Here is a 14,948-nt window from a genome sequence, read left to right as displayed (position 1 = left end):
ACTCAATTCGCTCAAAAAACAATTTGCGTTTCATTTCTGCATTTGGTGCATACACACAAATCACTCGAAAAGGCAGGTCACAGTACAAGAAATCGGCGACCAGGAGACAACCGCTTTCACACGAAAAGAGCGACTGCGTAGTTATGTCTTTGTTGTTTCTAATAAAGACAATGCAACCACCTGAGGCACCGACAGAATGACACACGCACACATCAAAGTGCGCACGAAAGGTAGACACCAATCGGTCAGTCGCTTCTTGGCTTTCAATTTTTGTTTCCTGGATTGCAGTTACATGAAGGTCGTTCTCAAGAAGAAGCCGACTGAGCTGGCATTGTTGCCTTGTTGCTCCGAGGCCTCTAACATTTAAGGTGGCTACACGTAGCACTTCGCGTAAGTTAGCTGCCATTTAGAAAACAAAGGGTGCCTTATTCTATGGTATCTACCTTCGTATTACACATATGTAACCACCCACACCCCAAAGCAAGCTTAGCGACAAACAAAATCTATGGAGGCGGTTTACCCGCCTGCCGTGAGTCAACCGGCACGTTTGGCCGCGGCTTTAAGGTCGAACGCTTCATACCTGGCGCTTTGGTCGGAGGCTCGTCTCCACCACCGGCGTCCAGTTGAGGCGCACTACAACCGGCTTCATTGTGCGTACGTTTTCCAGCCGCGCTCTTAGTTGCGGCTGACAAAACGTCCATGGGTTCCGCCGAAGATTGGGTGACGCTCTCCGAAGAGTCCATAGGTGTTTCTGACGCACTCCTTGGCATGCTGGCGACTGGTGTAGTATCTACGGGAGCTACAACCAGCTGTCCGGTTGCTGCAGTGACTTTGGGTAGCGTCCCCGGTTGATCCGTTTGGGGAGGCGTCAGCGTGGATTCTTGAGTCGCTGGCTTACTTGCCGCTTTCGATGCTTCCTCCGCGTCGGCTTCGTCCATGAACAGCTCCGAGCTGTCCTCGCTGCTCACCCGCCCGGTGACGTTGGCGTAAGTACGAGCGCACTGCTCTTCCTCATGCCCGAACCGACGCCAGGAACCGCACCGTGGGATCCGGCACTCACGACGGATATGTCCTGTGCCCCGGCATCGGAGGCAGAGCGAAGCCCTGCCCGGGACGACCACGAGCGCCAGCTCGCCAGCGACGCTCACTTGATGTGGCAGGTCTTCCAGCTTCACGCCGGCGTTCAACCTCAGAGTAACGAGCCTCGTCGTTGAGCCCTTGTCAGACACCCCGTGTACGCGCCACCGCTCCCTCGACACGTCCGTCACCTGTCCAAATGGTGCGAAGGCAAGCCGCACATCTTCGTCCGGAACACTGTGAAGCAGCCAGTGCACCTTCATTCGTACCTCCTGGTTAGCGGGGTCGGTCACAAGACGCCGGGCACTTTTCACTTTCAGCTCGCCGGCCCTGACAATCTGCTTCAGCGTTTCGTCGTCTTTGAAAGTGACCGCCCAGACATGATTCATGCGATACGCGCCCAGGGCGACCACTTCCGGCAAGAGCGATAGCTGAGCGAACGCATCACGAAAATCCTCCACCCGGTATGGGCGGGCCCTGACATCAGCGTGCAAAAATACGATGTTCACAACAAAACGCCCGGTAGGCAGACTCGGCAATACAACCCGGTACTCAGATCCTGACGACAAAGCAGAAGCAAAAGACCTGTTTCCGCAGTCGGGCATGGCCGTTGAAGCCGCTCCAACGGAGCTCGTCATTTCACGTCCGTCACGGTCGGTGGCCGGAAGCGGAATCGCCTAGTGCGCCACGGAGGCCGAGTGGCACGAGAGCAGAGCTCGACTCAAGAAGCGTGGTAAGCTGGGAAACTAGGTTACGATTCATTGTCGAACTAAAGGAAGTGGGGATGCATAAAATGGCAGAAGAAGCAGCGTAACAGAGCTTGCTTATTTTTATAGAGTGTCACGGATCTCCCCGGAGAACACTCGGACCGAAAGAATGGACTAGGCGACGGGTGTACCCACACAAACGCACATTTAATACACCCTACGTGGCACACACACTTAAACACAAAACTAACAAAACTAACACAAAGCACAAAGACTATAAATACACACGACCCGTGCACACTGCTACTAGCGTCTACTACTAGTGTTCTACTATTAGCGGTCGGGCGTCTACTACTAGTGTTCTACTATTAGCGGTCGGCGTTCGTGCTCACGGTTGGTTCGGTGTGGCTGCGGCGTTGTATGGATCCAGTAGGCGGCGTCGAGGCGGCGTTCGCCGTGCTTGGGCTGGCGTCGCTGGCGGCGTTCGACGCGCTTGGGCTGGCTTTGCTGGCTGCGTCGTACAAGCTCCCGGTCCAAGCGCCCGTGGAGGTGATACCGGTGTTGTTGGCGTTGGGGCCACCACCCGGATGGGTGGCAACAGCGCTGGAGACACCCCTGGCCGTAGCAGGTGGTAGCGTCCTCTGTTGACACCCCGGAACGGGCTCAGGCACGGCAGGAAGTCCACGATGCGGAGTCGTAGAACGCGAGCTCACCGGAGCAGTAGCCGGCGTCGCACTCTTCCAGCCAAAGTGTCCCTGACCCGCCGGAGCCTCCGCTTCTCTGCTGTTCCCCACTGTACCTCGCTCTCACTCCCCCTTTTATAGCCTCGGTGTTAGTCCACGTAAGCCTTGTCGTCGTCTTCTCTTCTCCACCAATCATCTCTCTCCACCTCACCGAATGCTTCTCCACCAATCATCTCCCTCCACCTCACCGAATGCTTCTTCTTCCTCTTCTTTATTCTTCGGTTAATTCGCGTCGTCGTCTTCACACCTTTTTCTTTTAAAATTTAATTTAGGCTCCTTAATATATGTGGCATACAGATGAACAAGACAGAGAAGGAGAATATAATAACAGTGAAACAATAGGTGCGGACAAGCGCTAACAATTAAAACGAAAAAGAGAGGAAGGGACGAAATAAAAAACAAAAACGTTAAGATCGCCACCAGGAGGGCTTGAACCTCCAACCTTCCGGGTAACAGCCGAACGCGCTAGCGGATTGCACCACGGAACCTTTTTTTTTCTTTATTGCCGGTATTTTGGCCCACATGAAAAAAACGCATTCATACCTAAGCACTAACACACAATCAACATCTTTGTTAAAAAAAATCCGGCCGCCCAACTTGTGCGCACACGCTCATGCTAAAGTTCCTTCATTGCCAATAATAATTCAACACGTGACAGCCACTTTGGAATACATTCCAGCATCTCTTTCTCCTGAACAAAATTCCTTACGCTTTCTTTAAAATATTGACGTGCCGGTCTCGCATCGGGATTGGCGTGCCTTAGTGCCATTCTGCATTTTCAAATGCTGTGTAGGGCAATTAGCATGATCAAATCAAATAGGTTGCCTTCATCACTTTCAATTGGCAATTAGCGAATTCCGTACCCATCGAGAGGAAATTCCTTTTCGATTGTGCGCTGGAGCACATCCCAAAGGAAAACAGCATCCCAGCATTGAAGGAACACATGCTCAATTGTCTCCTCCTTTCTGCATATTATACAGTGAGTGCCCCAGGGAACAAAAAAACCTCTTTCAGCCATCCACGGTTTGACAGTCAGATTTCCAGTGTGTAATTTAAAAAAGAAAGTCTTAACACCAGACGGCACTAAAATTTCCTTAACGAGCTTTAGTACCTTCCCTGTAAAGGGACCGATATAAAGGCACGGGGATAACCACACTGCAAAGGTCCTTATACAGTTTTTTTCCGGTTGACTTCCCTCAGGTATTCGAGTGAAAACCGCGCCTTCAAAAACTTAAATGAAACCACAACTTCGCGTAGAAAACCATACACTGCAGCGGGTATACTGCCAGCAGAGACAACCATATTACGCAAGTGCTTCCCCAGGCGAAGTTGACAGACAGTGTGTAGGAACGGGTGCTTAACGTCCCGAAGAAATAAAAACCGATTAACAACCTGTCTCAAAAACAAATGTGACAAACTGAGTCCTCCATTTCGAACTCAGAAATAAATTGGTGCGGCTTGATCTTTCCCAAGAAGATGCCCACACGAACACTGCAAACACCCGATGAAATTTTTGGATATGAAACCTCGAGCAATGCAAGACTTGGAGGACCTGCCAAAGTATGCTCACAAAAAATACGTTGCAAATTGTAGCTTTCGAGAACATTGACCAATTACATCCCATTCCATTTATTTACTCTCTCATTCATTTTGTCCACTTCACTCCTCCAGTAGGCTTTGCTGTGTTTGTAACACTCAAGGGGAACTCCCAAGTATTTAACAGGAGTCGTAGTAAAACTCATGTTGGCAAAAATGTCTGGGACCGCCGGCCAATCCCCGTGCCAGAATCCTAGGCACTTAATTCAATTTACCGCGCTGTCACTGGCCGCACAAAAATATTTAACAAATTTAACTGCCTGTATTGCACTGTCGTGAGCATTACAAAACATGGCTATACCATCCGCATAAGCCAAAAGTCGGACTTCTAACTGACGCAGTTTAAAACCGCGCATACAATCGCTCTGTATGACGCTCAAATAAAATGATTCTATATACAAACAAAAAAACAGTGGCGAAAGAGAGCAACCCTGGCGCACCGAGCGCTTGACTGGAATGCGTGAACCCACCACCTTGTTGACAATTAGACTTATCGAGCAATCGTGGTACGCCATGGCGACCCAGTCTCCTATAATTCTACTGACATTGAAATGATCTAGAATGCACAGAATTTTATTAGGCACCCTATCGAACGATTTCTCCAGATCAATTTGGCCCATTGAGTCGCAGCATTCGAGGATACTACGCGCTACATGTATATTTGAGAGGATAGATCGGCCTTTAATACCGCACATTTGATGCGGCCGCACCAGATTGGTAATGACTGTGTGTAATCGCTTAGCCAAAATTTTCATCATTATCTTATAGTCTCCATCTGTGAGGCAAATTGGACGGTAAGAAGTTACTCTGCGCCATACAACGGGGTCTTCTGATTTCGGCATAAGAACTGTGTGGGAGGATGTGAAGGACGGCAGCAGTACGTTGAGATCGAATGCCTCATTACAGACAGCAGCTTAGACTGGTGAAACGATTCCTTTTAGACGTTTATAAAAAGCGGAGGTCAGACGATCCAGGCCCGGAGACTTCCCCGGCTGCATGCTTTCAAAAGCGTTTTTTACTTTCTCTACTGAAATACCTTCCTTTAATATTTCCTTCGTACTGTCTTTTAGGCTTGGTATCGACAACAGGAAGTCCTGCTCGAAGAAAGCGCGCTCAATATCTTCTGCTGTGTCACTAACTTTTCCACCAACTTCAATTTCTGCTACCTGATTGCGCCGAGCGTGCCACTTTTCTGAGCCCAACGCTCTTTTTGACGGAACTTCCCCCGCTATCAGCTTTTCAGCTCTTGCCCGCACCAGAGCACCTTGGTATCTTTCGATATCGAACTGTTATATTTTATGCTTTAGTGCGCGAATATCGTCCATGAACATGCCGGGTCTACTACACTCTTCACTGATCATTTTTTTTTCAAGTTTCTGCGCATTTGTTTGTCCTCTGGCACATTTTGTCTGCGCATAGCACTCGCCCGCTGCAATGCTTCGTTTTAACTCTCTGCTTGAAGTCCTGCCATTTTTCTCTGCACTTCGTGTTATCCATATGATTCACTGCTTCAACTTGCGTCATCACGTCCGCCCAAAAAATTTCATCAGCTAGTAATTATGAGTTCAATTTTCATAACTGCCACTCGAAGCTTCTTTTCCTTTCTTTCGTGCATGCTACTAAAGAAACTGACTAAGCCGTGATCAGTTAAACAGCGCTCACTCGGTACTCCTTGCAAAATGGTATCATGTCGAGGCTTACGTATGCTCTTTCCAGACGAGCGCGGCTCGAAGCCTGAAAATGGGTGTACTGTGTATTTCTTCCACCACCAAGGCATTCAGCAACGTCCGTCAAACAACTGTCCCCTATTATCTCATTTAGGGTAGTGGTGCTTGCATCCTTGTACGGTCGGGCACTAGTTTTGTCCCGAGCTCAAAGAACGCAGTTGAAATGACCAATGAGGATGACCAACATATTACACTGGGTATACTGTTTTAGCTGTTGAAAAAATCTGCCTCTTCCCCCAGCAACAGTCGGCGCATACAAACAGATTACACGCCACTTCAAAGACGATAACAAAAAATCACATACAATGAACCGCTCTGACGTGCATGACGTAATAGCTTCTATTTTGGCTCCTAGACTCCGTCGGACTAACAATGCGCAGCTTGAAGAATATCCCACGGAATGGCTCAAAATAGCACAGTATCGCGCTACGAATTGCTGCACCATGCCCCCGGTTTGCATGCCGCCCTCAACTTCCGTCTCCTAGACTGCTAGAATGTCAAGGTCAAAGTCTACAGTTGACTCTGCTTCCTCCTTGAGGCAAGCCCACGGACATCTAAAGTTGCCACGCGAATTGACTTATCCATAGTCATCATGGCAAGGCGAGAAAAAACCGGTGGCATGGCGCTTACCTTACGACTGTGGTTTGATTCTAAGTGCGTTATCACAGGGGAGTCCTCACGGCGCCAAAGGCGGCGTTTCCGCCGTCTTGCGCGCCGCCGAAGTGTTTGGCGGCGGCCGAAAGGAAGGACGCCGTCCAACAGTCGTCTTTGCTGGACAGCTCGTCCACAGCTCCTTCCCATTTTTGCCTGCGTCGTGAGGACGCTTTGCAGCTGCACTAAAACTGTCACTGTCCATCACGGTCATCGGTGCCGGCTGGGTGGGTGGTTTTTCGCCACCTCCGGGAGAGGGGTGGCCCGTAGTGCTTGCCTCGTCTTTCTCGCTCCCGCCTTCTGCGTCTTCATGTCGACGCTTGCCTGGGGGTTTATCTCCACCGTCAATGAGTGCGTCGGCTTGAGTGTTCGACGATGCACCTTGCGTAACCAGGTTACTGCCAGGTAACCAGGTTCCTCTGCGTCTTCCTCATCCATGAGGTGATCCGATATGTAGTTTGCCTGCACTGGTCAGGCTACGCTGGCGTACGTCTTTGCGCAGTCAGCATCGACATGGTCGAAACGACTACAGCGCGGCACTTTGCAGTCGCGACGTATGTGCCCGGTGCGCTTGCGGCGCAGACACAGGGGAGCACGGCCCGGAACAACAACAGCAGCTCTCCGGCTATCTTGAGCTGTTGTGGAATATCGTCTATATTGACGTCGGTATGCAATTTTAGCCCAACTGTACGAGTCATCGACATTTTTTTCAGTGACACCTAGCGCCCGCCACTTCTCACGGGTCGCCTCCAACACCTTCCCGTAGGGCGACAGTGCCACGCGAACGTCTTCGTCGGTAACGCCATGCAGCAACCAGTGTAGCTTTAAGCGAACCTCTCGGTTATTCGGATCGATCAGCAAACACGGGCAATCCTTTACCTTCACGTCGACGGCCAAGAGAAACTTCTGAGCAGCATCAGCAGTTGTCACAGCCCACACGCGGTTCATTTGATACGCCCCCAACGCCAAAACATCGGGGAGCGCACCAAGGTTGGCCAAAGTGTCCCGGTAGTCTTCAACACGATACGGCTCGGCTTTTGGATCGCCGTGCATGAAAACGGTGTTGGCGACGATGCGTCCGGATAACTGATTGCGCAGAATAATGTGATAATCTTCGGCAGTAGCTGCGAAAAACCTGTTACCGCGGCCCGACTGAGCCGCTGAACCCGCTCCGACGGAGCCCATCGACATGTCCGTTCGCTTCTGCGTCCGGAAGTAGAATGATTGCGCCACGGAGTCCGAGTGTCAGAAAAGCAGAGTTCGACAGAAGAAATGCAGGAAGCTAGGCTACTTGGTTGCGACTCATTATAAAACTAAAGGAAGTGGGGGTGCAAAATATGCAGAAGAAGCACAGGAACAGAGCTTCCTCATTTTTCAAGAGATGAAAAAGGCAGAGAAGAAGGAAAGAACGATGAAACATGAGGTCAGGACAAGCGCTACGCATTAAATCGAAAAAGAAAGGGAGGGGATGCAATGAAAAACAAAAACGATAAAATCGCCTCCGGGAGGGCTCGAATCTCCAACCTTCCGGTTAACAGCCGAGCGCGTTAGCCGATTGCGCCACGGAGCCTTTTTTTTACTGACTTGACAGCACGAACAAAAACACAAAAGACACAATAACATGAAACTAGAAGCACAAGTCACTCTCTGGCCGGTGCGCGGTGGTAAAATGAATTAAATGATTTCAACTTTTCCAGGAGAGGTCGCCAGTCAGGTTAAGCCTGCAGCTTGCTCTCCGAAGACCTCTTGTATAGAGATTACACTCTAACGAAAATACTGATGAGCAGAATGTGCAACCACGTGTTCATGTCTGACATCCATTCTCGTGTGGCATATGCTGTGCACGCACAGCAACATTAACAAATCGCCAGGCACTCCACCTGGTGCAGAGCATGGCAGGAAGCGTATTCCAAATAGCGTTAATGGCAACTCTTTTTTCAGGGTGCGTTTGAAGACATCCCAAAGTAAGACTGCATCGTAGCATCCAAAGAATATATGTTCGACTGTCTCTACCTTTTTTACAAATGATGCATTCAACACACCAAGGTACGAACAGACCTTTACTGTTTAAGCATGGTTTCACTGAAAGAGTGCTAGTATTCAATTGAAAAAAGAATGACTTCAATGAAAGCCTCACCGGCATCCTTTTGACTGTTGAGCATGTTGCGTTCTGGCTCCAAAATATATGCATTACGATAAAGAGACTCTTACAGAAATGCTTCGAGAAGGTCCGTGTACAGCTTTTTTCCCGTAACAGTGGCCAGGTACTTATCTGAAAATGTCGACCTGAAAATACGGACGGACGCAACAAGTTCATTGAAAAGGGCCGCTAACGCACACCGACCTGCAGACACAGACGACACAAAATAACCAGACAGTGATTCCGACAACCGCACTTGAACAATTGAACCTTTCTTAGAAAAACATTATGTTCGCTCAAGAAAAAGAATCTGGCCACTATCTGTCTCCAAAATAAATGTGATAACCCTATCCCTCCGTTCGGCACAGTATGGAGCAGATCGCATCCCTTCGTACGCTCCCATGTTGACGACCAAATAAACGTTGCCAATATTCTATGCAACTTTTGCTCAAAATCCTTGGCAAAGATAACGCTTGTAGAACATGGAAAATTTTCGCAATTAAAAACAAGCTACATACAGTAGCTCTCGCGAACACAGAAAAGTTGTGGCCACCCCACTTGTTTGTCTGACTGAGTAGCTCTACTTCATCAGCCCAATATTTTTTCCTGTCTCTGTAGTGGTTAAGCGGCACGCCAAGGAACTTGCCCGGTGCCTCCTCCCACTTCATGCGACGAAAAACTTCCAGCGTGGCTTGCCAGTTTCCATGCCAATAACCAGAACATTTTGGCCAGTTATTGCACTTCCACTTGCATCAGAAAAGGCTACTGCCTCTTTCACGCCTTCTTGCACGCTTTCCTGTTCTGTGCAGAACACTGCAATGTCATCTGCCTCTGCCAAAACCCTACTTCATTATGAAAAAAGCTGTGACCTCGTATGTTTGGCCTTGTGAGCAGCCTTAAACTAAAGGGCGGCTGGTACAGTGCAAAAAGCACAGGAGAAAGAAGACAACCCTGCCTCGCTGATGACAGCACAGGTATACTATTGCTCAATTGCTTAATTACAAAGCTAGCAGTACAGCTATTATACATCGCTTTTGCTCCATCTGTTACAATGCATCCAAGTTTCACGTGCTCTAAACGCGCAAACACAACTTTATGTACAACTTTATCGAACGCCTTATGCAGGTCTAGTTACATCATGGCTACACTACCATGCGTGGTGTCGACACCCAAGAACACTTCAAGCTAAGTGTATGTAGTAAAAATGGTTTTGCCGTTTATTCCGCAAGTCTAGTGGGGGCCAACAAGTGCCTTAATTACGCTTTGGAGTCGTCGGGCTCACACTTTCATATAAATTTTGTAGACTACATTTGTTAAACTTATTGGGCGGTAAGATTCTACGGACTACAACTTAACCGGATCATTAGATTTTGGGATTAATACGACGTGAGAAATTCGGAAAGACGAATGAGTTATGTTTCTTTCCTAGCACTCGCATATTACCCGTTGCAATTGCCATTTCCATTTTAAAAGTCTTGTAAACTGCTAACCCAAGATCTTTCAGGCCAGGGGGCTTGTTTAAACTTAGCTCTTGTATAGCACATTCGTTTTCTGTTTCAGTTACGCGGTTTTCAAGAGCCCGCACCAGTTCATCATCAACTTTTGGCATTAGCGACAGGAAGTCTTCTTTAAACTGCTCAATGTTAGGTGTACTGAGACTAAAGAAGTCTCGATAATATTCGAGAAATGCCATTTAAACCTGCTCACTTTCAAAGTCACTTCATTTTGATAACAAATATCTTATATCGCCAATTTCTTATACTGCATACCGCTTTTCATCGCTAAGCGCCCTTTTGGTGGTCGTTTCTCTGAGCCAAAGTCTCTCGCTACGCGCCCTTAATGCAGCCCCATGATACTTCATTTCATCTACAAGTTGAAGCTTAATTTTTCTTCCTTATTTCTTTTGTGAACGCCTTCCATACATAGATCAATCTGAAGTTCCCGCTCATGGTGTTTTTCTTCTCATGGTCGCTCTATGCATATGTTCATGCTCGCTCTATGGTAACCATTTTAATGACACATTAAATTTTTCACATGTTTGTGTAAAATTTGACTCTTTTTCTAACAACTTTTCTATTAACCTTTCTATTAGCCTTGATGGTCAACTCTTCGTCATGCAACAAGTTGTCATTGAATTCGCACAGGTGCCAGCTGAACGTAGAATTATTTTCTAGCTATAGCTACATTGCGGCAGCATTTCGAGCCTTCAGCGTGGCGGCGCCGCCACCCTGTCACGTGGTTGGTCACGTGATGCGGAGGAGCTGCCGGCGGCGCGACACCGTGGTTCATCACATGGTTCGTCACCTGGTTCGCACCAGCCACGTGGTGCGGAGCAGCTTCTGCTGCAGGCGGCGCGCCGCGCCGCCGAAACCGAGCTGCCACAGAGGACGAAGATGAAGAAGGAACACCCAGAGAAACGAAGCGGCGAAAGACTGATTTCACAATTCAACTGAGCAAGTTCCACTTGACCAGCTGTAGCTATCGCATCATTCTAGGTTTACCCAGAGCTAAACCACCGCCAATTTTTAATCGCCCCAAGCGTAACAACGCCTAGAGTGATCACTGAAGCTGACGCGTACTGTTTGGTACTGGGAACACAAAGGCACACACTCAACAGTCACATAAATTCTGTTTAACTTAGCATGACTATCGCCTTGAAAATGTGCGTACTCTGTTTTTCCTCCATTCCGCAGTATAATTCCAACATCATCTAGGTCTGCCTCATTAACAATCTCATTCAACAGCTCGGAACTCATGTCGCGAACAGTCCTGTTTGATGTTTCATCGATTGATCTGAACACACAGTTGAAACCATCAAGCAGAAGAACTCTTTTCAAGTAGCAAGAAAGGTTTCACACTGCCAAAAAACGCTTCCCGTTCAGTCATTGATTCGGTGAATATACATAGACAGCTCTCCACTCATTTCCAGAATTGTGACTTTATACCACAATGCTGCCGCTTTCACAGGAGATCACCGACTCAGCAGACCCTTTGCAATTTCGAATGAGACATCCTCCCTACATCCCAGCTACATGGCGTACGCAAACACTGAACCACGTGCGGTATACTTCTGCCATCGTATCTGTCAGCTCTTCACGTTCAATTTTAGTTTCCTGAACAGCTAACAGATCGATTTCATTTTCGAGCAGGAGGCGATTTTGCCGGTTTTGACTCCTTCGCGCAGACAGCCCCCTTACATTCAGTGCAGCTGTGCGCAAAAAGGAGAAGTGAATCGAGTCGCCATCTAAAAGATTGGAAAAGGCCGCTATCGTACTCATATCGCAGTCTAGACAACCGAGTGGTTCAATCTGATGCGTGGCATACACGAGAGTCCGTCTTGACTGCAAAGTGGAGTTTCCCCTCAGCACAGATGCCGATCGAAGACCGGGCGTCCACAGGGGCGACCGAAAACAGGGCCTCCGCTAAGGATGAGCAAACGATGATGAAGTCCTACGATCCGGCGGCACGTTTGGTTTGGGCCTGAAGGGCGCACGACGAACAGGAGGCGCCTTCGGAAGAGACTCCTCGTGGTCCGCGTCACCAAGCATCGTTGCCCCGTAATCGGTCTCCTCGTTTGTCCTCTAAGCCGGCAAACTTGAGACCGCAGGCATCTCGGTGTCGCTATCCTCTTCAGTCTGCTTTCGACTTGCCTCAAAAGGTGCAGTCTACCTCCGGTGCAGCCACAACCTCAGCCTTAGTGTCGGGCTGTGGTGACTCGGCGCTGGTGGAAGCGGCGCCATGTCCTTCAGGCGGCAAGATGTTCTCGGAGGCGATGAATTTTGGTGTTGCGTTTTGCTGGCTTTCACTGTTAGCCTCCACTATGTCGGCTTCGTACATAATGCGCTCTTCGACGACGTCCTTACGCACTCGGCCGGCAACGTTAGCATAAGTACGGAAGCACTGGGCGTCTTCGTGGCCGTAGCAATGACAGAGCCCGGAACGTGGTACACGGCACTCTTTACGTATGTGTTCCGTGCCTCGGCACCGGAGGCAGAGCGGAGCTCTTCCAGGAACGTGGACGAGTGCGACGTCCTCTCCAGCCTGCAGCTGGTGTGGCAGGGCTTCGATAGTTACGCCGACCCTCTGCCTCAAAGTCACCGAGAGCGTAGTAGACGACTTGTCGACGCAGCCTTTCCCTCTTCACTTGTTCCAGGCTATATCTGTCACCTTTCCGAAAGCCGTCAAAGCTGTCTTCACGTTGTCATCGCGTACGTCGTGTAGCAGCCAGAACAGCTTCAGCCTGACGCCCTGGTTGCAAGGGTCAATTACCAAACAGCGGTGGTCCTTGACGTCGAAGGGTTCCGCGTGTAGAATTTTGGTTTTGGCTTTCTTGTTGCAAAATGTCACAGCTCACAGATGATTCATCTGATATGTCCCGAGAGTGACCACTTCCGGCAGCAATGACAGACGATCGAGAGCGTCGCCAAAGTTTTCAACGCGATACTGTCTGGCTCTGACGTCACCATGCAAAAAAAAAACATATGCAAAGCACCAGTACCTGTTTTGAGATGCAGTAGGATCAGTTGTTAGTCCTCGGTCAGTTTTTCAGTTCTCCTGTTACCGCTGAGCCACTGAAACTGCCCCGACGGAGCACATGATGCACGCATTCGTCGCGCTCCGTGGCTGGAAGTAGAATCCTGTGCCACGGAGGCGGAGCGTCTGGAAAGCACAGTTCGGCTCATAGGGATCCGTCTTGGGACCGATCCTTTTCCTAATATATATCAACGATATCCATGCCTGCGCTGAACCTGGAATAACAATAAGGCTTTTCGCTGACGACTGCGTTCTGTACACTACGGTACGTAGACCGGACGACCAGTTAAAATTAAATTCTTCTGTAAATAACATTGCCAGGTGGTGCGAAACATGGGGAATGGAAATTAATATCAACAAAACGTCTTGCATCTCATTTACCCGTAAAAAAGTGCCTCTTGTATATTCTTACAATTTATCAGGATCTAACATAATGAGGGTGGATACGGTGAAATATTTAGGCGTTACATTTACCCATAAGCTAAGCTGGAACACGCATATATCCAACACGTGTGCAAAAGTATTCAAACAGCTCGGGTTCCTCTGTAGAAAACTGTCAGCAGCTCCTCCTCATGTAAAGCTAACAGCCTATAATACCATCATAAGGCCCATTCTTGAATACTGCACCATCATTTGGACCCCCCATCAGTCTTACCTCACCGAACAACTCGAAAAAATTCAAAATAAGGCCCTCCGGTTTATTTATTCCTGCTACTCACGTCATGACAGCGTATCTTCCCAGCGAGCTAAAGCGCGTATCCCTACCCTTGCTTGTCGGCGACGCGTTGCTTCGATGAAGTTTCTTTTTATTCTTTACAATGATCGCATAAGACATGATAAAAATCAGTACATCAAGGCACCTTGTCATCGTTCGAAGCGATTAAACCATGAAAAGTGCATCAGACCCATCCCAACGCGATGTAACACATATAAATTCTCATTTTTTTCCGTTAGCCATTGAGGAATGGAATAATCTGCCTCACGAATTCATGGACGACGTCTCTCTTGATATCTTTTTGAAAAACGTAGAGTCGTTTTTTGAAGCACAGAATTTACAATAAAAACAGCAACAGGAGGAAAAAAAATATGATGTCTTGGGGCATTCACCGCGAGTGTTCCGTTTAATATCATTTTTTCTTTCTCTTAGTTGTGCCTTCTTGACTATCGTGTTGACCGCTTCGTGGTTTCGTCGTTCTCCTTTCCAGTGTTTTAAATGCATTGAAATGAACGCGTATAGCAATGCGCATGTCCTTTGACCGTTGATGGTCTCAGCCTACTTGCTATGGTCTTTTCTACTGCAGGCGCATGTTTTGTATCTCGTGTATGTTATACTGGATATGCTATTGTTTTGTATAATTGTCCCATTATCTTGCCCACTCCTGTAAGAGCCCAACTAGGCTTACAGTATGCTTAAATAAACAATAATAATAAAAAAAGAAGTGTAGCTTCTGCATTTTTGAAAAGATGAACAAGGCAGAGAAGAAGAGTAAAAGAACGGCGAAACATGAGGGGATGAATAGCGCTAACAATTAAAATGAAAAAGAGAGGGGGGGGCATGAAAGGAGAAACAAAAACGATAAGCACGCCCCCGGGAGGGCTCGAACCTCCAACCTTTCGGTAAAAACAAAAATGATAAGCACGGCCCCAGGAGGGCTCGAACCTACAACCTATCGGTGAACAGCCGAACGCGCTAGCCGATCGCGGCACGGAGACGTGACCGGCTTCAGGAGGCTGAAGAAACTTACTTGCCGCTATGTTTATGCACGTTTAATGA

At 48.4% G+C, this 14,948-nt stretch overlaps 1 protein-coding gene across 1 annotated transcript; it reads right to left on the bottom strand.

Moving 5' to 3' along the window:
* Window positions 1–503: 503 nt before the first annotated feature.
* On the bottom strand, window positions 504–1,715 carry LOC144104701 (uncharacterized). Its single transcript, XM_077637893.1, has one exon. It carries the CDS (start codon window positions 1,713–1,715, stop codon window positions 504–506), a length of 1,212 nt encoding a protein of 403 aa, XP_077494019.1.
* Between the last annotated feature and the right edge of the window lie 13,233 nt (window positions 1,716–14,948).

The sequence above is a fragment of the Amblyomma americanum genome, chromosome 1, assembly GCF_052857255.1.
Source record: "Amblyomma americanum isolate KBUSLIRL-KWMA chromosome 1, ASM5285725v1, whole genome shotgun sequence".
Taxonomy (NCBI): Eukaryota; Metazoa; Arthropoda; class Arachnida; order Ixodida; family Ixodidae; genus Amblyomma; species Amblyomma americanum.
The sequence above is the reverse complement of the archived record's forward strand: the minus strand, read 5'-3'. Positions and strand labels throughout refer to the sequence as shown.